Source organism: Aspergillus neoniger, assembly GCF_003184625.1.
Source record: "Aspergillus neoniger CBS 115656 unplaced genomic scaffold BO87scaffold_57, whole genome shotgun sequence".
In the NCBI taxonomy this organism is placed as follows: Eukaryota; Fungi; Ascomycota; class Eurotiomycetes; order Eurotiales; family Aspergillaceae; genus Aspergillus; species Aspergillus neoniger.
In genome coordinates this window covers 90,175-110,980 of record NW_020291185.1, presented here as the reverse complement: position 1 = coordinate 110,980, position 20,806 = coordinate 90,175, and the positions used below count along the sequence as shown (strand labels likewise).

The 20,806-nt window shown below is 50.9% G+C and overlaps 8 protein-coding genes across 8 annotated transcripts; 3 read left to right on the top strand and 5 right to left on the bottom strand.

Annotated features, from left to right (window-relative positions):
- Positions 1-25: 25 nt before the first annotated feature.
- Positions 26-2,207, bottom strand: BO87DRAFT_380983 (putative 3-beta hydroxysteroid dehydrogenase/isomerase family protein). Its single transcript, XM_025624419.1, has 4 exons — positions 1,950-2,207; positions 1,490-1,798; positions 751-1,393; positions 26-686 (listed from the first exon to the last, which is right to left on the bottom strand). The coding sequence occupies exons 2-4, from the start codon at positions 1,713-1,715 to the stop codon at positions 101-103; spliced, it is 1,455 nt and encodes a 484-aa protein (XP_025474394.1). The 5' UTR covers positions 1,716-1,798; positions 1,950-2,207; the 3' UTR covers positions 26-100.
- A 1,193-nt stretch (positions 2,208-3,400) lies between these two features.
- Positions 3,401-3,706, bottom strand: BO87DRAFT_431054 (uncharacterized protein; the record flags this gene model as incomplete). The annotated part of the gene is made up of 1 exon (XM_025627572.1): positions 3,401-3,706. The coding sequence occupies one exon, from the start codon at positions 3,704-3,706 to the stop codon at positions 3,401-3,403; it is 306 nt and encodes a 101-aa protein (XP_025474393.1).
- Positions 3,707-4,786: 1,080 nt separating this feature from the next.
- Positions 4,787-7,145, top strand: BO87DRAFT_201847 (MFS transporter). The gene is made up of 4 exons (XM_025618553.1): positions 4,787-5,451; positions 5,511-5,887; positions 5,941-6,217; positions 6,279-7,145. The coding sequence occupies exons 1-4, from the start codon at positions 5,114-5,116 to the stop codon at positions 7,003-7,005; spliced, it is 1,719 nt and encodes a 572-aa protein (XP_025474392.1). The 5' UTR covers positions 4,787-5,113; the 3' UTR covers positions 7,006-7,145.
- A 61-nt stretch (positions 7,146-7,206) lies between these two features.
- BO87DRAFT_380978 (nuclear telomere cap complex subunit Ten1) lies at positions 7,207-7,916 on the bottom strand. The gene is made up of 2 exons (XM_025624418.1): positions 7,759-7,916; positions 7,207-7,628 (listed from the first exon to the last, which is right to left on the bottom strand). The coding sequence occupies exons 1-2, from the start codon at positions 7,842-7,844 to the stop codon at positions 7,286-7,288; spliced, it is 429 nt and encodes a 142-aa protein (XP_025474391.1). The 5' UTR covers positions 7,845-7,916; the 3' UTR covers positions 7,207-7,285.
- A 161-nt stretch (positions 7,917-8,077) lies between these two features.
- On the top strand, positions 8,078-9,659 carry BO87DRAFT_380977 (ESCRT-III subunit protein SNF7). The gene is made up of 4 exons (XM_025624417.1): positions 8,078-8,624; positions 8,696-8,900; positions 8,963-9,171; positions 9,228-9,659. The coding sequence occupies exons 1-4, from the start codon at positions 8,450-8,452 to the stop codon at positions 9,305-9,307; spliced, it is 669 nt and encodes a 222-aa protein (XP_025474390.1). The 5' UTR covers positions 8,078-8,449; the 3' UTR covers positions 9,308-9,659.
- A 516-nt stretch (positions 9,660-10,175) lies between these two features.
- On the bottom strand, positions 10,176-12,443 carry BO87DRAFT_370073 (nuclear localization protein Npl6). The gene is made up of 3 exons (XM_025622015.1): positions 12,340-12,443; positions 11,179-12,250; positions 10,176-11,126 (listed from the first exon to the last, which is right to left on the bottom strand). The coding sequence occupies exons 1-3, from the start codon at positions 12,386-12,388 to the stop codon at positions 10,523-10,525; spliced, it is 1,725 nt and encodes a 574-aa protein (XP_025474389.1). The 5' UTR covers positions 12,389-12,443; the 3' UTR covers positions 10,176-10,522.
- A 348-nt stretch (positions 12,444-12,791) lies between these two features.
- On the bottom strand, positions 12,792-15,360 carry BO87DRAFT_410918 (uncharacterized protein; the record flags this gene model as incomplete). Its single annotated transcript, XM_025626384.1, has 13 exons — positions 12,792-13,027; positions 13,062-13,124; positions 13,245-13,309; positions 13,362-13,384; positions 13,629-13,707; positions 13,776-13,801; positions 13,884-13,976; positions 14,091-14,132; positions 14,184-14,211; positions 14,253-14,290; positions 14,396-14,435; positions 14,475-14,505; positions 15,259-15,360. 13 exons carry the CDS (start codon positions 15,358-15,360, stop codon positions 12,920-12,922), a joined length of 738 nt encoding a protein of 245 aa, XP_025474388.1. The 3' UTR covers positions 12,792-12,919.
- A 2,679-nt stretch (positions 15,361-18,039) lies between these two features.
- schA (serine/threonine protein kinase SCH9) lies at positions 18,040-20,806 on the top strand (the record flags this gene model as incomplete). Its single annotated transcript, XM_025627571.1, has 2 exons — positions 18,040-19,313; positions 19,375-20,806. 2 exons carry the CDS (start codon positions 18,040-18,042, stop codon positions 20,804-20,806), a joined length of 2,706 nt encoding a protein of 901 aa, XP_025474387.1.

Below are 20,806 nucleotides of genomic sequence, written 5' to 3'. Positions count from 1 at the left end.
ATTGCTTAGCAGTAAGACGATAGAATGATAATTTTCTTTTCTCGATAGTAATACAATTTGTTGAAATACAAACAGACATTCTTGGTTCATCGGGAATGAACTACAACTTCTCCGGAGGAACCACCAAATTCACATCCACTCCCTCCTCACTCACATTGACCACGCCCTTTGCCGCAACCTCTGCAACCTTCTTCTGGTCCGCCTCGCGGTTCCAAACCTGCAGGTGCTTGCACATACCATACATTGTCGTGATCGGAGGCGCATACCCCAGCCCGCCCTGTTCTGGCGACTTGCGCGCGCGCGAATCATCCGCAATGTAATGCACATTGGTGATGGAGAAAAGAGCAGGCTGCATCTTGGCGATATCTCCGGTGATTCTAGGGAGCCAGGGGAAGTAAACGACCTGCAGGAAGGAGTACCATTCAATGAGGTAGGACAGGATGAGGAAAGGGACGGGAGGTACGCGAGGGAAGTTAGCGGGTGTTTTGGAGAGGGTGTGCAGGAGGAGATAGACGTCGCCGTAGGTGGGGGCTGGGTTGGGGTCTGTGACTAGGAAGTATTGGCCACCGATATTGGGGAGTGTGGTTGGGCTGTTGGTGTGCTCGATAAGGCGCTGTTCGTAGAGAAGGTGGGCGATGGAGACGTTTTCGGCGTTGACGAAGTTTTGCATGGTGTCAATGAGCCAGCTGATAGGGTTGTTAGTCCTTGATCTTCTGCAAAGGTCATTGAGTGCTAATAGGGCTGTCTTACGCAGGGGAACCGCCGGATCTGAGATATGATGTAGTGAGAGAGCCTTCCGTGTCGCCGATCCCGTAGATGCCATTCGCCGGCCGGATACAGCCTGTGCGGAAGTTTCCTTCAAGATCGTCGGCGGCGCGGATGATCTTCTCAGCCTTGGATTTGGAGGCGGCATAGTTGCTGAAGAAGTCGTAGTGTTCTTCCGGAACTGGGGTCGAGTCATCGACTACCTGGACATGACCCTTGGGGGACTTGTTCCAGGGTGCGATCCAGAAGGATTGACTACGGAGACTGACAGATCCCGAGGATGTCGAGATGAGGCAGCTTGCGCCAGCTTTCTTCGCCGCAGCCAGCACGTTTACTGTGCCGCCTACGTTGACGTCGGTGCAACGGGGAAGAAAAGTCTTGAGACGCTCTCCAGGCCTGATCACGGCGGCATTGTGGAAGACAGTCAGGGGTCGGTCAGCGACAGCTTCCGGCCAACGTTGTGCGAAAGCAGTGGCCACGGCCATCTCGTCGGCAATATTCGTCTTGAAGAAAGCGACACCCTGATGGAGAATCTCGCGACGAGGCGCTGCAAGGTCCAAGATACGGATAGCCGACGGATCTTCTCCGCGAGCGAGCAGATGATTCACCATCCAACTTCCCACGAATCCTGGATTTGTTAGCTTTGGAACTGTAAATATGGGAAATCGCATAAGGCAGTCTCATGAGCCACGGCATGCGAATGTCTTTTGGAGATAGTACGCACCTGCCCCACCGACCACGATATAGCGCCGGTTTTGCTTCGGGGGAAGGCTCTTTTGCACGTCGACTGGGTTTCGAATGGCCTCTTCATATGCTGCTTTAATTTCATCGACAGTCCACCGATGAGGAGACAGGCGGCTTACTTCCTCCGGAGTTCCTGTCATACCACGATTGACGTGGTAGAGATAAAGGACAGCTAGTCCGGAGGCAACGGCGATCTCTGAGAACATGTCGAAATGGCAGCTCTAGGCTGAAACGTGTAGTAAAGGGGGTATGCGATGCAGACAGCAGGATAAAGGACAGTCAGATCTTTCTTATTGTAGCGAAGTTAGCACTTTGCCCCTGTTGATCTATCCCTTTGCGAACGCACAAGAAAGCAATGCTGTCGCAACAGAGATCATTCAAAATCAATATAATTCAGGTACAAGAGTATTGCTCAGCCATAAATCTCATCACTAACTTACAATCTCGCGTGGCTAAGCCTTATAGCCACCATCCATGGGTCTCAGAAATCCAAGCGAACGGAGATTAATAGTTCGGGATTGGACCGTTCGGTTAGACAAGTCAGGCCCACATGTCATTCGGTCAGTGGCCAGGTGTAAGTTCGTTAAGGGGTAAAGAACCTATCAAGAAGAGAGTTTCTCTGTCAACCAGCCACTAAAGCATAAAATCGGTTCGATAAATTTGATGCATCCCTTGATTCCGAGTTGCATTAGCAGGAGATGGCCTCCACGTGCCCGGCGCCGGGGCAAAAGCAAGCAAAATGGTCCGATTCGGTTTATTAGTGACACCTTCGGAAAATCTGATGGCGCGGTCAGGGGCTGAGACATTGATTGAATATGACCGGATTTATTGACAGCCGAGAGGCTCAATTATTGTGATTCAGAAGGTAAATTGTAAGCATCTCAACTGCCATAGTATACTCCAACACAGCCAAGAGTACTCCGTACACGCTCTTTAATTGGACGATGCATGCTGCAGGTGTCTGTAAGCACCCAATTCATAGTAAGATCCGATGCTGTGCACATTTTCTATCCCAATTGGGGCTAATAGTACCTTGCTTGTATTCAGGACTACGCTTGACTTATCATATAGGAATCATATCGCAGGGTTGACTACTTCGTGATTGTGATTATTGTCTGGCAGAAGATTCAACAGCCATTTCGGTATTCTTTCCGAGCGGTGGGTCGGGCTTATCTCCGCAATTCCGAGCCTTGTCTCTCCCTCTACGATATGGCCGAGATAGAGATGAATTTGGAGGCTTATACAAAGGTATACCGATAAGAACTGTGTTTTACTCTTATCGCCTGCAACGGACTATCACCTAGCAAACATACACTGTGGGTTCTCACGCGAGTGCCTCCTGATGAACCCAGTCGGTTACCTAGAGATTAAGGATGAAAGCGTACGTCTACACAGTAAGCCCCCAGCATGCTTGTTCTTAGTAAGTGGCTCTTCCTCGCTACTCCAGCATCTGACGGCATTGGCATACATGCTCCTCCCTCCATTTGGTCGCCCTCGTGCCTTTGAAGTTGGAGCTATGGCCACCAAAACATTCGTACCGTCGCTTGCATGGCCCGTGCAAAGAGTTTCCCACCGGGGCCACTGTCTCAAATATTGCATTTTGGATCCTTAATATAGGTCCTTATGCCTACCAATACAGGGCACTATCCTTGATTTCTCGGTAGCATGCTCTGACGGATTTTCACATTCCTCAGAAGAATGGTATGGGGCTGGTCTTGGCACGTGTCGAGTCACCTCTTTGGGCTCGCGCAGGAACTGCGCAATTGCCAGCACTGAAGAGACAAATCATTTTCTCTCTCGAGATGAATATAGATGACGGCATGGTTACCTATCATATTTGGACCTGCAACGTCCGCTCGGAACACGGGCCACTGGGTGGTGGCCGCCAGAATCAGCATGGATACCTAAAAAGAAGGGGCGCAGACGTTCTGGATCGCAAAAACAGTTTCGCACAGGATCGACCTGGTTGTTGCCAGAGTTTCATCGGCAAACCGGCACGGGCGGCACTCGGAACCGAGCCCTGAACTGTGACTGGGTCATGGGCAAGCATCAACCCCGTTTTAGCCTCGAAGGCCTCCCCCGCCCTGTGCTTGACATTTTCTAGTGGACTGGCTCCCTCAGGGTAAGGAAGACGCAAATGCTTCTCCTCGTTGGTGTGGAGCTGGCCGCGTTCAGAATTAGTATCGTCTTCCGACATGGTGGTGGGGACTGGGCTTCGTTTGCGACTGTGCATCTGCCGTTTTCGCCAGAAATCCACCGCAGTGGAGATGCTTATTCATGCGGTGGTGACGTCCAGGACTTATCTCCAGTTTTCTCCCCATCTGGAGCAAATTAGGGATCCTGGGGTAGGTAGATCAGCCTGGCGAAACAGGGTCTGTTAGTGACTGCCATAGTCACGACAGGTATCCATGCAGAGAGACACTGGTAAACTTGCGATGCATGCCCATGAATCCGCATCACACTGTGTCTTATGCAGATCACGCCCTGTAGGTGACGAATAGCCAGCTCTAGTATGAACTAAGTGCGATTGGGCGGGCCTCGTATGCCGTAGCGCAATTTGAATCAGAATTCTCCTGCTACACCGTAACGCCATGCCAGTCCGTGCTGCGAGAGAGGTCAGTCACTGAGGCATTATTTTCCCCCAATACGACTGGGTAGTATATAGTAAGGACTAAAAAGGGTATTAACTCACTGAATGGACATGCAACTTCCCTCGGCTAGTCAATAATAGGGATCATCAGCCGCGTCTAACCATGGATTCCCATATCCAAATTCTAGAAGGAATTCATAGCCTGTCTGTTTTACTATATCCGGATCGTCAGTTAGGGGACACCCCAGCACAACACGTCTAGGCAGCGGATCTGGCAACTCAACGTGGAAGATGCAGATGACTATGAGTTGAGTGCCTAGCGGTGAACGTATCAATTTTAGTTCTCGTGCAATGTCCATCAGCACCTGTCTTTTCCTTGGCAAGAGTCGAAGAAGATCCGGTGGAGGAAGACCGAGGGCTTATCAGTCGCACTCCTGCCGACTGTTCTCGTCCGGCGCCCCCACTTTGAGTGTCTTCTCTTTTGTCTCGCTCTCGCTCTCTCTCTCCCTCTTTTCTTTCCCCTAATGTCACTGACTCACTAGTTTTCGTTGCTAATTATTATCGTATGCGTTTCAGAATTTAATTTCCGCTAAGCTTTATCTTGCAACTCCCAACGTCTATCACTCAAAAAAATTGTCTTCTCCCTTCCCGGCATTTGTACTCGTCTTGTTGGTTTCCATGTCTGCTGCGCTACAACTTGAAATCGCTCACAGTTCGAGAATTTTGGGAGCAATCCTCTACTTGAATTTCTGTCGCATTGGATACGGTTGTCTTTCTTACTCTTGCTGAATCGGGAGCACGAGCGAGTCCAAGAGCCAGTTTTTCGAGTCATTATATAGTAGCTGCAGCGCATTTCAGCGCGCTCTATCTTAATTTTCTTTCATATTACTCCTCCACCGCAGCTATATAATAGATTAGGAGGTTTATATCAGCTGTATCGGCTGTACTCGCTCCAACTGTGGAGAGCTCTTCCCCCTCTGGGTCACGGACCGAATTCTAATTGACGCCACGAAAATGTCCTCAGCCAAGATTCCTTCTTCAGATCCCCCGGCAGGCCCAGGGGATAGCAAAGAGGGGCCTACCTCCACATATGCCCAATCATACGCAGTATCAGGCTCATCCGAGGACACTATCGATCAAGTGGATGACCTGGCGCACATTCCCACGCGCGCCTCTCGAGCCTCGATACCATCTCTAGCCCAAAGAGTCACATCTATAGGGACGACTGGCACATCTGACCCGAACTATGAAGTTGATTGGGACGATGAGTTCGACACTAATAACCCGAAGAACTGGCCCTTCCCCTACAAAGCTATGGGGATCGCTATTCTATCATACAACACCCTGATTATGTGAGTCTGGCGCATCGCCTAGATACGCATTAAGCGACAACGACGCTAATACCTTTCAGCGTATTATACTCAACATCGTACACATCCGGAGAGTCGCAGATTGCAGCTGAATTTGGGGCCTCCACCACCATCGTTACGTTGGGATTGACTCTGTACCTCATCGGTCTGGCTGTGGGATCCATGTTTATGGCGCCACTAAGCGAATTGTACGGCCGAAAGCCAGTCTGCATAGCCTGCTTGTTTATCTTCACAGTATTGATCATACCTTGCGCGCTCGCCAAAAACCTTGCGACTCTGCTGGTTGTGCGCTTCATCGCAGCGTTGTTCGGAAGTGTAATGATTTCCACTGCGCCGGGGATGGTTGCGGACATAGTCGAAGATGACCAGCGCGCGCTGGCAATGTCGGTATGGAGTCTCGGGCCCGTGAACGGACCAGGTAGGCATAACCACTCCCCCGCCAAAACCTACCTGTTATTGACCCTGCCCTAGTCCTCGGACCCATTATCGGAGGTTTCGTCACCCAGTACCTGGGCTGGCGGTGGATGGATTGGATCGCTCTGATATTGTCTGGAGTCGCGTTGGTCTTTTCATGTATCATGAAGGAGACTTATGGCCCCATAATCCTGCAAAAGAAAGCCGCCCGCATGAGGAAAGAAACGGGCGACTCACGATGGTGGTGTCGATACGAACAGAAGGCCAGTCTGAGTGAACTGCTCAAGATAAATCTCGGCCGTCCGTTTGTAATGGCAGTCACTGAGCCTATTTGGTCAGTCTTTCTGAATCAGTACTCGCGTTGTCACTTCAAAGCTGATGTGCCTTTCATATAGTATATTCTGGAATATTTACATTGCCATCGTGTATGGCATCCTCTATCTCTGCTTCACAGCCTACCCTATCGTTTTCCGGGATATTCGCGGTTGGTCACTTGGTCTCTCCGGCCTCGCATTCCTGGGTATCGGAACTGGATGCGTGATCACCATCTCCAGCGAACCCTTGATCCGCCGCTTGATCAACAGTCATAAGCCGGACCCCGAAACAGGCAAACCACCGCCGGAAGCAATGGTGGCCTTTGTATGTATCTGCGCGCTCCTGATTCCCGCTGGAGAATTGTGGTTCGCCTGGACCTGTTCGCCTGCCTCGATTCCTTGGATTGTACCCATTCTCGCTGGTGTCCTCTTCGGCACGGGCAACACGGGAGTCTTCATCTACGCGACCAACTACTTGGCTGGTAGTTACGGAGTGTATGCAGCGTCCGCGCTGGCAGGAAATTCCGTGATCCGGAGTATTCTGGGAGGTGTCTTACCCCTTGTTGGAACGTATATGTATGCCGGTATTGGTCCCAATTGGTCAGGGACCCTTTTGGGCTTGCTCGAGGTGGCTATCGTCCCGATCCCATTTATTTTCTACAAGTATGGCTACAAGATCCGGGAGAAGAGCGTGCTCATCCGGCGGATGCAGGAGGATAAGCGGCGATTGGCGGGAAAGCGCCAACACCAAACACAGCAGGTGGAGAATCTTGAGAAAATCGAGGAGAAGGAAACGATGGAGGTATGAGGGAGGAGTGTGATTGAGACTGGTGACAGTGAATCGACATTAAGCACAGGAGAACATATGAGTTCTTGCGCAGAAAAGCATCCTTGCACAGTTGGAGTTGGCACTGAACCTTGACAATTTAACCTTGGAAGGAACCATTTATCTGGATTAATGTGGATATATACATGTCTGTCAAGAAAAGTCACGAAGTAATGGATTGAAGATCTCGGGTACCATAGTATAGCACATAGAAAAAAGTTGAATAATTGCTAGTCATTAATCAATATGTTGAAATGGGTTATCACCCTGTCCTCCTTACCCTCCTCTCCACGCCCAACGCTTCCTGCAGGATTCGCTCATACTCTCCCAACGCCACGGCGCCAGCTGGGAACACCATCACGGCTTCCACATACACTGGGTTGGGATTTGATTCTGAAACAACAGAATCATCATCACTTCTCCTATATCTCCTTACATAGCCGAGCACATTTACCCACGCGCCAACGGACAGCTCCTGCGAAGTGACTGTCTCCAGCACCGCGTTGATATCCACGGCAACAGAGGGTGGTTCCTGCGGTGGTTTCTGACGCGGATAGTTGTGTTCAAGGATGAGATGCCCCGTTTGGATGTTGTATGTCCTCACGCTGAGAAAATCAGTTTCTTTACTACTATCTTCCTGAGCAGGCAAAGAAGCAAGTATCTCTAAATAGTCTACGGGATACAGCATGCAAAACGATAAGATATACACATAGATAGACAAGGAACTCCACGCACCAACCGAGAAATCGGACCTTCGAGCTAACTGGAAGAGAAGGTAGATCGGAGAGGAATGCCCGCGTAGAAGGAAGAGGTGCGTTCATTCCAGCAGGTGAGATAGTCTCATAAAGAAGCCATCGTATAGAGGAATGATCTCGAGGCAGCAGTGATCGATCACAAGGCAATCAATCAATCAATCAATAATAAATAATTAATACCCGTGAAATACGATGACCGGCGTGACCCCCATCCACGTGACCATATCACCCCGATAGGCTTAGCGCGGTATGTCATAGGGCCAACGAGGGGAAAACCAACTTGAATCCGCTGGGGATCTCCTCCATCTCTTGCTCGCTCTTCTCTCGTCTCGGACCTTATCACTCTCTCTCTGTTCTTGTCGCTTATCAAGGACCGCTGCCTTGCTCGACCTGGCTTAGGTGACTCGGAGCTGATCGACTCCCGCACCCTTCACCAGGATAAATCACCGTCCAGCGATCCCTCACCGATCCCGCCCCGTTGCCACGGACCATCATCTCTTTCCATCCCACCTTCCACCGATTCCAGAACCCGTCGTTACACTTCCTCCCGACTCAACACCAACAACTTCCCCATCGGACGTCGGATCGCTAGTCCCTAGCATCACCCCGATCATCGCAATAGCAACGACCCTCTATCACAGCCTAATTAACCCCCATACACCCTTATCAACATGTGGTCTTGGTTCGGCGGATCCGCCGCTCAGAAGCGGAAAGATGCGCCCAAGAATGCGATTCTCATGCTTCGCGAGCAGCTGGACATGCTCCAGAAGCGCGAGAAGCACTTGGAGAATCTGATGGAGGAGCAGGATGCAATTGCTCGGAAGAACGTAACGTCAAACAAGGCCGGTAGGTGACCGCAGAAAAACAGTCAACTAGGCAACAACAAATGAAGACTAATAAGTTATTGATCTGTATAGCGGCTAAGAATGCCCTCCGACGGAAGAAGGTTCATGAGAAGAACCTCGAACAGACGACGGCGCAGATTGTTCAGCTAGAACAGCAGATCTACTCGATCGAGGCGGCGAATATCAACCAGGAGACTTTGAAGGCTATGGAGGCGGCTGGTGCGGCGATGGCGAAGATCCATGGCTCTATGACGATCGATAAGGTGGATGAGACGATGTATGTTGTTTCGTTATGGTATTATCTGTGTGATGGGAATAAGGCAACTGACTATGGACTAGGGATACACTTCGCGAACAGCACCAACTCAGCACGGAAATCGCAACAGCCATCACAAGCACCTCTCTGGTCGATCAACCAGACGAGGCCGACTTGGAGGAGGAACTCGAGGGTTTGGAGCAGGAGGCCATGGACGAGCGGATGCTCAACACAGGTACTGTGCCGGTTGCAGACCAGCTCAACCGTTTACCTCCTGCGGCAAATGGAGAAAGTAAGCCACTGTCCCTCCCTCCTCTCTATGAAACTATTCTAATATATTTGCAACAGTCAAATCCAAACCCCAGACCGAAGAAGAAGACGAGGAAGCAGAACTGGAGAAGCTACGTGCGGAAATGGCCATGGGATAATTGGCCAGCTAGCTATTTTGTTTTCCTCCAATTCCTTACAGACTCGGGTTTCTTTCACCTCTCCTTCTTCCCTTTTAATCATATGTGTCAAAGAACATGTGCTGCCTCCATTTCACCGTTTTGATTGATTGCGTTATTTGCGCCCCTTGGAGTTAGTTAGCTTACATTTTTTCTTATTACTTGAATCCTTGCATGATGGAATGAACTCATTGTCTACTTATGTTCGGTTCCTATATTGTGATTGAATACATCCGCTAGTAGTAGAGTTGAATTGAGTAGCTGATCCATGATGTTTTGCTCATACATGAAAACATAAAACTGTATCTGTTCCAGGTGTCAATGTATTATCTACCCATCATACTTATGTACATGATCATACCTGAAATCTAGTCCTACAGCCTTGTCTACTTTCTACGTATAGTAATCATGCTGCCTAGAAACCCATCCATCCATTCATCTATCATGAAAAATAAACAAAAATTGTAGTAGTGGTCACGGTAGTATAAACAGACACGTCGTTCCCTGCTTACTATATAGGCATCCACCATAAGCATACTATACACCACCACTAAGCTTAACTTTTCTTAGGACAGTGGGAGCCTAGCAGAACCCTACTACTAGTAAAATACATAGGATTGATTACTATTAGAGTATAGTCGAACCTTGGTGATAATCTCTACGAATCACGCTACTACTTAGCCACGATGTAGATTATGAAGTAGTACATATCTTTCTTATTCAACTACAATGAAAGAAAATATTCTCTTCTCTTCCCATCCATCCATCTAGACCAAGTCGGAAGTATAATCTCGCAGTGATAAGGATTAGGATGAGGTTTTATTTTGATAAATAAAGGTAGATAGATTTACGGTAAATAGCTAAAATATGATATGAGGTAATAAGAAATAAAATTGAGAAATGGAATAAAAGTAAACATTCAGATATTGAAACGCTCAAACTCCCCATGTTTTTGGTAAATGATCTCGCAAACCCATCCGGAATGAAAACCCCCGCCCATTTGAGTGTGTGTTTGCCGAAGTGAAATGGAAACAATCAGTTAGTTACTTAGTTATACGTGAACCCCCGGAATAAAAGACGAATGGTAAAGCCACTGCGGGGAAGTGGTATATTAGGTAGCGAACGACCTTGAAAAGTCTCTGCAGTGGCTTGAAAGGGGTAGTAAAGAGAGTGAGAAAAGGGGTATGAAGCTGCACATCATGGAAACCAGGCGTAACTCTTGAGTAATTTGGCACGAGCCCCGTCGTTCGCTTCGTGACACCACTTGGATTTCCATTTCCACTCTTGCGCAGCAGCCTCGATGAGGGCTTCCTTGCACTCGGGAGGAAGTTCCTCCAGGATTTCGGGGCTCGTGAACTCGGGATTAGCGGAGTCAGCAACGCTGATTAGGCCGTTGGAGCCGAGATCGTGCACATCGCCGTCTGGGCCGGGAACGCCCAGGCTGGAATACGGTGAAGATTCGAACTGGATATCATGGATGGCGAATCGGCGGGACAGCGCAGCTGGAACTGAGGAGAAGAGGGTGGATTCGGTGGTTGGCTGTTCAGGTTGGCTGTCGCTGGGTTCGTTGGCTTCCCTGTCAACAGCAGCTGACTCTGCTTCGCTGGTGCCGTTCGTCAGGCTCAGGGTAGACATGCCCTGAGCTAATTTGGTTGCAACTCGAGGGTCGGGGGGAGGCAGACGCTCCCAGCGGGCGTGCGTCGGTTGCATAATCTTGGGGTACTGCATGACGTTGGTGTGGATGTCATACTGTCCTTCAAGGTTTTCGCGGCGCGCAAGAGATATGAGTGAGTTAAAGTTGCTACAAGCATGTCAGTATACAACTAGTGTCAGGCAAGCGCGTCATCACATACCTCGCCTCTCGGGCATGTTCGAGCATCCAGTTATCACCAGTAACTGTAACCTTACGTTTCTTCGAATCCACCGCCTTTCCGGTGGGCAGCGGCACCGACGGAGCGCTGGTGTGATAGACACTACTGGCACCGTGCCAGGCCACGTATTGATTCTTGTTGTAAGGCTCGCCTGGGGCAGGCAGCTTATCTTCAGGGACGGCAAGTTCGCCCTCGACATCTCCACGCTCCCTCGCGGCCTGGGTATGGTAATCATCGGTGACCTTCTTTCCACCAACAATAATCTTTGCACCGAATTCCCGGAAGACAGACCGAGCGGTGACAACACCGATAGCTCGACCTTTGTAAGAGTGGGGGATAATTTCTCGTTCGATGAGATCGCGTTTCGCCTCGTCGTCGATAATGATTTTATAAAGGAGTTTGTGCTTCTGGAAAAACAGGTACGAGTCCCTGAAACCAATGCATCGCGCAGGCTCAGTAGACAACATGTATTTGCGATCACCACGGTTGAGAATCGTAAACACACGGACCCTATATTCTCGGTCGCCCAGCAGGTTGCCGTTCTTGTCCACCTTTGTCTCGCCCTCGGGGTCGTCTGGGAGAGCAACTTCGTCGTCGATAACGTCCATCATGTTGCCCTCCTTGTCGATCGGAACCTGGGTAACATGCGACGGGCCCCGGTTACGTGCCCACCTACCACCACTAGCAGCGGGACGACCGCGCCTTCGCTTGACCGGCGTGGATGTATGAATCGGGGTCTGAGGGGCGCCGTCATCAGGCGCATCCCAGTCTGGGGGACGGTTCTTCGGGGGACGACCTATGCGGCGCTTTCGTGGGATGGCTGACATGCGGCCACCCATGCGTGTAGGAGTGTCGCCGCGCGATGGAGGGTTCGAATCCTGGGCGGGCGTTGCGGCTGCCTCTTCCTCCTGGCTGGGTTCTGCCTGGGCTTCCGCCTCAGGATCCTTATCGGAAGCATCTCCCGGATCTTCCATCGCTGGCGATGATCCACGCGATGGGGGTGCTTCAATCATCTCCTCGTCCGAGACGTCGGGGAGCGGAGGGGCGGCATTCCCTACTGGGTAATTAGTTGTTCGCGTCCGTGACGACCGAGGCCGCGACGGCCAAGGAAAGGGTAAGGTGAAAACCGAGGAGATCACTTACGCATTGATTGCGCAGCTGCTTGAGCAGCCGCACGAAGTTTCCTAGCCATACCGACGGTGAATGGGTAAGATGGGCAATGGACGCCGACCTAGAATTTCCTGGAGCGACAGAGCTGAATGGAGGCCCTTGGGGACGTTCCTTTCCGCAGCCATTCGCGCTAGAGCCAGACGGGACTAGGTTTCTCCGAGGACCCGGGTTTCCTTGTCACGTGACCTAAAAGGAACACCCCTGATGCCTGAGGCAGATAGAGTTGTTCCAGCCACGTGCCGAACCAATGATGGAGATAATCGGAGACCCTCATCGAGGCTGGAGTCAGTTTGGCGCTTCCTGCACCATGATGTCATGGTCCCTTTCCGCTGATCGCCGACGGTTCGTTCCTTCGAACTGATTCGTGATCGCGCGGCCATCTTGTGTTGCCCGTTTCCCGCTGAACAGTTATCGGCTTCCCCGTGTAGATACATTCCCTTACCCCCTAGTACTACTACTACTTACTACACGGCGTGTAGCAAGTGCAATATGCGGGATTTCCTCCGAAGGTCAGTCATCCTTTGGCTTTCGCTACACAAAAAACCTATGTGGTCTAGACAGGTTCGGTAGCCTTGCATCCTGGCTGAAGCTGAACTGAACCATTGCCAGCACGACCCAAGCCAGCAGATGATTCATCTGCAGCGATAAGGTATGCGCGAGCCTGACCACTGACGTATGTAAGTGACAGTGATAACCTGTTCGGCCTCAACTTCACATGTCCGCCAAAGAGGCGGTGGGAGATGGAGCTTCTGGAACCCCTCAAAAGAGACCCCCACCACCCTCAATAATAGCGGCAGAGCAGGACTGCTGTGCTCCGCATTCCTCAACTCTGACCACCCTTATGCATCCCTGAAGGAGGGTAGGCCCCATCGCGTCACATAATCTTCAACGTGTGTTGGAGCCTGGGTGCTGCGAGGCCATCGCGGTACGGTCCCCTCCGTGGCTATCGGAATCGAGCGTGGGCCCGTGGATGTTTTCGGAGCGTCTGTGGTGACCAGATGCTGCGTGCCGCAGATCGCTTACACAACCTCGCAGCAGCCTGCAGGTGACCTACCTACTGATCGTGTCCAAATAGCCTCAGATGCAGCGACGGTCTCCCTAGTCAACTAGGGCATTTAGCTTATTATTGGCGGATCGTGGAGGGGGCGAGTGCGAAAACAAAGCAGAACTCCACCAAAAGGTTCCCCTGGATATCTTTTCCTGCGACTTCTGGTAGGCATCAATTTCCTAAACAGGCGAGCTGAGAAGAAAATTGCTCCTACCAGAACTCGCTATCTGCACGATGGAGCTCAGTGTCGGTTACACCATGGCAGTGATTGGCATTTTTAGGACTACCCCCTCCTCCTCCATCTCCTCCTCCTAACCCCCATTTTCTGGTCTACGACGGCCGGGTGTTTTTACCGTCGAACCAGGCCATTCTGAAACATAATCGATCCTACCTAAGCAGCGACTGCATTACAATGCTACTGGATCTGGCAGCTGCACGGACATGGTGTAACTCCGTATCGGCGACTTACCACCTCCCAGCCGTACAGCTGCCCTGAGCTTGTGATGCACAAACGTAAGGGGGTGACGAGCCCGGGATTCCCGCTAGCCTCGGGGCGCGCGATCTCCCAATCGTCCTCGACACCTTTGATTTGACTATGCGAGGCATAGATTACCGGTCTGGCCGATAGTTTGACTCAGATAGGAGGAAGAAATGCAACGCTTCGACTACCTAAGACTGGGAAGAATTCCAAGGGGTTGAGGATGCGGCTGCGGTCATACTATAGGCCCCCCCAATGTAAGATGGGTATAGGAATGGTACTAGAGACTACTGCAGAGCTACCATAACAACCAGCAGGGCTGTGTATCATTTGAAGATAGCCGTAGTTCCGCGCGAACACATCTCAAACGCGGGGCATCTGAGAATCCTTGAAAAGAACTTAACATGATGTCACTCAAATCTCAAGTTATCGCTCATAGTGTAGATAGCTTGCATTGACACACCATAAGGAAACGAGGTCCGGGCGGAAAGGGCAACGCATACCTAATCGGGCAATCAGTCGATCCGAACCGGGTGCGAATTACTTTAATTAATGACCTTGGTTAAGATCCAGAGACTTTACGGTTATGAATCATAGTAGTCCTAACAAGGTACTGTACATGCACCTCGAAGTACTTCTCCGGGACAAGTAAAGGGGGAAAGAAACTAATCCCTGTCATAGCAGTACTGTATTTGGACAACAACAAAACCAAGAGAGGGTCAGTGAGCTGTGATGAGGTATATTTCAATGGTTGTTGATGAGTTGATGACAGTTGCGGTGACCAAGTACTAACTACTCCACTGGTACCTACCCCACCCTCCCTCCATCCAATCCAACCGCGAAAGGAACCCAAAAAAGAAGAAGAAGAAGAAGAAGAATTAAGAATAATGAGAGATGAGGAGGTGGCGGCGGAGAGGATGATCTCCGGTGGTATTTTCAATGATTTACTTACCTTCTTGTCGGAGGGGCACTTAGCGTGAGGAGATGGTGGAGAGAGTTGAAAGAGGGGAAGAAGGAGAAAAAGCAGAAAAACTATATCCATTTTAGCTAAAAAGAGGAATTCGCTATTGGCATGTTCTGCCGGAATTTTGAGGGTACTAGTGGGTGGCCGTGGAGGAGCATAAGCTTTCTACCGAGGATTACAATGGGCAAAAAGAGTATCTGCAGGTCATTATTGCATCTCTAGGTGGGAATATTGGGTGATAATGTGGAATTATTTGGTCGGACTAATGCCGTTTCATAGTAAGTAGTATAGATAGTAGTATAGGGAAGGAGGGAGGGAGGGAAGGAAGGAGTTACTCGGGTATCTATCTAGTGGCAGTTTTGGCAAATGGAAAAGACAGAGAAGCCTAAAGAACAGACGGACCCATACCATGGCAGTGACTGGTGTTGGAATTATGCAGCGGGTTTTCTTGACTTTGGAGCATTCCCGGTTCCCACAACCCAGCCCACCCACCCATCCATCCATGTCCACCGGGCGGATAGCCCATCCTTGTCCAAAGAAGGGCCCCAAGAGAGAAGGAGAAGGGAGGCAAACCGGCACATCATCGGACCTCTGCGGTCATCGACGGGCTTGGGAGCCTGTCATTCATCCTTTTTGCTTTACACGGATAATAACTTATTCTTCTTTTTACTCTTGAAGGAGGGGGGATGAGTGGGAGGGAAGGAAAGAAGGAGGAATGGCAATTATTTCAACCATGCTGACCCCCCTCCAGCAGAATAAAAAGAAGATAGACGAAGGAGGAGATGATGGTAGTGGTAGTGAATTAATCATCCAGGAGTTTTTCTATTCCTGTTCCCTCTCTTTTATCATTCTTCCAAGGCATCTCTATCCGTTCCATGAACTGACCCCCTCCTTCTTCGTCTTCCTTCTTCATCACCGCTAGATAAATGTTACTGTGTGTCTCCTCTTCCAGCCACCAAAGCGATGTGGTTCGTGGTTGACTTCACCAGTGGTTCCATCCCATACTGCGCTTCGTCTATTTGCCAGCAGCACCGCCATCTCCACTCCGTCTGAGGCCTTTTCCCTTTTCCTTTTACTTACGCCTCCTGCCGCGCTTTGATTCGTTCCCTTTCCAATGGGTGGCATTTGCCTCCAATTCTAAGGGACACTCCGAGACAACAATGCACCCTTGACCACTACTAGGCTACTTCCTTCACCAGTAGCGTTGCCGAAGCTGTGCCAGTCTAGTAGTAATCGGTTCGAAAGAGTCATCATCATCATCATCATCATCATCATCATCATCATCATCAAACAAACCACCCTTGACCGGTCATCACCCATAAGACCCATCCTATAGTATAAGCACGTTCAACCAGACCTAAAAAAAGGCTTCACCACCAATTCTGACCTGTGTTCTGGTGCGAGAATAGAACCGGGAAGAAAAGAGGAGGTCACATCGTATTCTGGTCGTGTTTCTTCCATACAGAGCCATCGCTGGTTCTAACCATCTCACTCTTCCTCTCTCTCTCTCTCTCTCTCTCTCTCCCATCCTCGCTGGTTCCTTTGGTTTAACCTCAACCACTTCCCCTCACCCAACAGATCCTGTAACTCACTCAGCTCCTGTACTGCTTCCAAACCTTTTCTTTTTTACGCGTTTTTGCCATCCAACTTTCTTTTCTCCTCCCCCAGAATCTCGGTCGCGAAAGTTACCACAAGTCGACGGTCCCCATCCGCAGTCCCTGACCCGTTCAGCGGCTTCAGCGGCAGCTTAGGTCTATGACTATTGGGGGGTTTGGTTCGTTTTAACGCCACCTCATCGCCAACCTCAAATTTGAATTAACCGTCAAAACGTGATTTCCAAATTTCATCTTCCTTTTTTTAACCTTCTTCCCTCTTCGTATATTGACATCTGCCGGGGTTATCTCTTTTTTATTGTTTAAAAAAAAAATTCCACCCATCCTTGTTTCGTGTTTCCTTCCTATCAGTTCTGGCCATCTGGTACGAAACCCGCCATCCGCCGGCGTCCGCCCGCCATTTGTCCGTCTGCGCCTGATTGACGCTAAGGCTCCGTCGCCCACATTGACGGGCATTAATTGCCTGCCCGAGACTGACTGATTGAGTTCTTGGAGCCCATAAGTGCCTTTCTTCGTCAAGTTCGCCCCGGGAATTCATTGGGTTTCGTCTGTGAGTAAAACCCTCCAGGTTGGTGCTTCTCATTCCGTGCCTTTTTTTTTCCCTTCCCTCCCAATTTTCCCCTCAATGTCATTCATCGCTCTTCATCCTTGGCCGTCGACCCCATCAGCTCTACCCACTTTCCCTTCCACGGCTCCGTCGACACTCCTCCTAACAACTTGCCAAACAGTAACAGGGCATCCCGCTTTTCTACCCCTCCCTGCTCTTCGCCATCCGCACCCGATCGGATTCATCCTCCCGCAAACTTCCTTGACTTGTCAACCTCCCAACAGCGTCTGACTCACCTTTTTGCTTCCCACGTTTCAACTTTGCTCGTCGAAAGACGTCATACCTTCAGCGATCTGTCCTCGATCATCTCGTTGGTTTGACATCACTACTTCTATCACAGCGGCGCGACCGACAGATTCGACCCTCGGTATTCCTGGTTGTGGATTTTGGGTGTCGGATGGAAACATAAAGATGGCTGCTGCTCAGAGTGGACTAGGGCCGCATGGAGATGCGGGCTCATTGAAGCAGCCCAGATCCCGGAGGTGAGTACAGTGTCACAACTTTCACCTCGTTCTTGCTGTTTGGTCTGGATTTCATCGTATGCCGGGTGTGGCAAGAGAGTGTGTGGTAAAAGGATGAAAGAGCTGGGTGCGAAGTTTTCGCTCAACGGCGGATGATGGCCGTACTTCAGCCCTCATTGTGTTGTCATGTTTAGCATGCAAGCTTCCCATCCTCGGTTTCTGCGGCGCTGCCCATGGATCATGTCGCGTGCGGGAGTCATCCACGACAAGCAATGACTATATGCCGCACGGGCTGAAGAGGAAAACAAAAATCGCTCTGCATGAAAACTGCCACTCCATTGCTCTGTCGATGCCAGCTCAAGACCTAGCACCCACCCCTGCTCTGCTGTGAATCGCTTGCCTTGTGCTTTCTGTCTTGCGTTATCAGTCCACCATACATAGCACCATGGGGGTCTTAATTACGCTGTCATGCCTAATTTCAACAACACTGGCCTTCCTGATCATGGCTGACTCGTGCGCTAGCAATGGTACGCAAGAAGACGACAATCAGGATCAAATCGGCTCCAACAGTCCAACTCCTACTGGGATCTCGACTCCACAGCCCGATCTAGCGGACAAGCGTCTGCCTTCCATAAATTCCAGTTATTTCCAGGTTGGTTCTCCCTCTGGTGATAAGTCCCGTTCCTCCAACACCCGGTCTTCTGAGACTTCTACTTCCGCGCAAAACCCCCAGTCGGATGCGGCCCCCACAGGGACACGGGATCGAGGTTCCTCACCCTCGGGCTCCTTCGTTATGATGGAGCGCCCCGAGGCTTCGGATACCCAGTCATCTACCGTTTCGCCGGACCAGAGCCTTGAGACACACACATTGCAGCCGGAAACGTTGCCCCCAACGAATTTGCCTACTCCCCCCTACAGTTCCGCTTGTTCTCTTTTGCAGAAAGAATCGGATGAGGCTGAACTGGGCTCCTCTGCCCCGGATAAGGGCATGGGCTCCATCTTCAATACTTTGAAAAATTACCTCTCCCCCTCCGGAAGCATGTCATCTCCTGAACAAACATCCCGCCGTCACACCTCTCTTCCCGTCTCAAGCGTCTCTGACGATCCAGTCCTTGCCTCCCACTTTTCCAATCCCTCCCTTCTTCCTGCTTCAGATGCGTTCTGTTTGCCGGATGCTCCCCTTCTCGAACACGAAAAACCACATGTGTCTATGTCTTCTGAGAATCTGGCGAAGCTAACTGGAACTGTGTCGGATCTCGTGCGTCTAAAGAGTACACCTCCTCTTACTCCTCGAGCAATGTCCAATGAAGGTTCGCAAACCGACAAGAAGCCACCCACCTCCTCCCCTCATCCGTCGGAACCTGCCCAGCCGCCTTCCGATGAATCGGCGAATGCAGCCGACGAGATCGCTGGCAAGCTCAACGAAGCGTTCCCCCCTGAAAGAGATACTCCCTCACCAACTGGTCCTCCGGTGGCCTCGCTGAAGGGCAAGCTCTACGTGAACATATCCGAAGCTAGAGGGCTCCGACCTGGGTTCGATCCGTACGTCGTCTGCGTTTTTGAGTGGAATGAAGTCATCTCAAAGAGCGCCCAGGACGAAGAAGCGGCTACCTTGGAACGCCAACAGAAAGAACAAGAGAAGTCGGACCGTGAGGCTGGACGCCCAATGGCGATCCCCATGAAGAGTCGGCAAAGCAGCAACAACAGCGCGCTCGACGGTGAGCCTCGGGGGCGTGCCCCAGTGACCGACCCGCATTGGAACCACGAAGCGGTCTTGTACGTTCATCCTCCTGTTAGCATGTTAACGAAGGGTATGTGGCTAACTATTACCTTTTAGCGATGTCTTTGGTGATCAGTCAGAGGTAGATGTCTCGGTGTATGATCGCAAAGATCAGGAAGCATTCTTGGGCCACGTGCGCCTTTGCATCAACTTGAAGGATGACAACAGCCGGCTAGAAGGATGGTTCCCTCTGAAGTCCCGTGGCGCGGGTGACTCTCAAGTGTCTGGGGAGATCCACATGGAGATGCGCTTCGAGCGGACAGAGAAGAAGCAGGTTGGGCCGAATGACTTCCAAATCCTCAAGCTCATTGGCAAAGGGACGTTTGGCCAGGTCTATCAGGTCAAGAAGAAGGACACACGTCGTATCTACGCGATGAAAGTCCTGTCGAAGAAGGTTATCATTCAGAAGAAGGAGGTCGCACATACTCTGGGAGAGCGGAATATCTTGGTCCGCACAGCCATGGCGGCTTCACCTTTCATCGTCGGCCTGAAGTTCTCCTTCCAAACACCCACCGATCTATATCTTGTCACAGACTACATGTCCGGTGGTGAGCTGTTCTGGCATCTTCAGAAGGAGGGGCGATTCCAGGAGGCCAGAGCGAAGTTCTACATTGCCGAGCTCATTCTAGCTCTGCAGCACCTTCATGATCACGATATCGTTTACCGGGATCTCAAGCCGGAGAACATTCTGCTCGATGCGAATGGTCACATCGCTCTCTGTGATTTCGGTCTCTCCAAGGCCAATTTGACCCAAAACGACACGACGAACACGTTCTGTGGTACGACTGAGTACCTGGCTCCGGAAGTATTGCTTGACGAACAGGGATACACCAAGATGGTCGATTTCTGGTCTCTTGGAGTTCTCGTGTTTGAGATGTGCTGCGGCTGGAGTCCATTCTACGCCGAGGACACGCAGCAGATGTACAAGAATATCGCCTTTGGCAAAGTTCGGTTCCCTCGGGACGCTCTCAGCACGGAGGGAAGGAACTTCGTAAAGGGCTTGCTTAACCGGAACCCCAAGCACCGCCTTGGTGCCAAGGGCGATGCAAAGGAGCTTATGGCACACCCATTCTTTGACGACGTCGACTGGCAGGCATTGGGCCGGAAGGAGGTGATCCCTCCGTTCAAGCCAACGCTCAAGTCTGACACTGACACTTCCAACTTCGATCCCGAGTTCACGAATGCGCTCGAGACCAACAACTCCCTCAACGACCGTGCAGCTGCCATTGCCAATGGATTCATGCCGGCGTCGACGCCTTTGTCTCCCGGTCTGCAGGCCAACTTCAAGGGCTTCACCTTTGTTAACGAAAGCTCCATGGATCACCACTTTACCAATGAGCCTGGTGACCACATGGAAGAGGACGCTGAGACTTGGCAACGACCTCAGCAGCCGGCAAGCACTGCTAACCACCGCATGAGTGGGGTACAGAGGACACACGAGGGCGGCGAGCCCGGTATTTTCAACGTTGATGATAATTTCGACATGTGA

Bases quoted from the DNA above. Each gene is read 5' to 3' on its own strand.
- BO87DRAFT_370073 (XM_025622015.1), bottom strand. From the start codon at position 12,388: ATGGCTAGGAAACTTCGTGCGGCTGCTCAAGCAGCTGCGCAATCAATG. The intron at 12,251-12,339 runs GTAAGTGATCTC...ATTACCCAGTAG, and splicing joins AGCAGCTGCGCAATCAATGC to GGAATGCCGCCCCTCCGCTC. The intron at 11,127-11,178 runs GTATGTGATGAC...ACATGCTTGTAG, and splicing joins GAACATGCCCGAGAGGCGAG to CAACTTTAACTCACTCATAT.
- BO87DRAFT_380983 (XM_025624419.1), bottom strand. From the start codon at position 1,715: ATGTTCTCAGAGATCGCCGTTGCCTCCGGACTAGCTGTCCTTTATCTC. The intron at 1,394-1,489 runs GTGCGTACTATC...TAACAAATCCAG, and splicing joins TATCGTGGTCGGTGGGGCAG to GATTCGTGGGAAGTTGGATG. The intron at 687-750 runs GTAAGACAGCCC...CAACCCTATCAG, and splicing joins AGATCCGGCGGTTCCCCTGC to CTGGCTCATTGACACCATGC.
- BO87DRAFT_201847 (XM_025618553.1), top strand. From the start codon at position 5,114: ATGTCCTCAGCCAAGATTCCTTCTTCAGATCCCCCGGCAGGCCCAGGG. The intron at 5,888-5,940 runs GTAGGCATAACC...ACCCTGCCCTAG, and splicing joins CGGGCCCGTGAACGGACCAG to TCCTCGGACCCATTATCGGA. The intron at 6,218-6,278 runs GTCAGTCTTTCT...CCTTTCATATAG, and splicing joins GCAGTCACTGAGCCTATTTG to TATATTCTGGAATATTTACA.
- BO87DRAFT_380978 (XM_025624418.1), bottom strand. From the start codon at position 7,844: ATGAACGCACCTCTTCCTTCTACGCGGGCATTCCTCTCCGATCTACCT. The intron at 7,629-7,758 runs GTGCGTGGAGTT...TGATTTTCTCAG, and splicing joins AAGGTCCGATTTCTCGGTTG to CGTGAGGACATACAACATCC.
- BO87DRAFT_380977 (XM_025624417.1), top strand. From the start codon at position 8,450: ATGTGGTCTTGGTTCGGCGGATCCGCCGCTCAGAAGCGGAAAGATGCG. The intron at 8,625-8,695 runs GTAGGTGACCGC...TGATCTGTATAG, and splicing joins CGTAACGTCAAACAAGGCCG to CGGCTAAGAATGCCCTCCGA. The intron at 9,172-9,227 runs GTAAGCCACTGT...TATTTGCAACAG, and splicing joins TCCTGCGGCAAATGGAGAAA to TCAAATCCAAACCCCAGACC.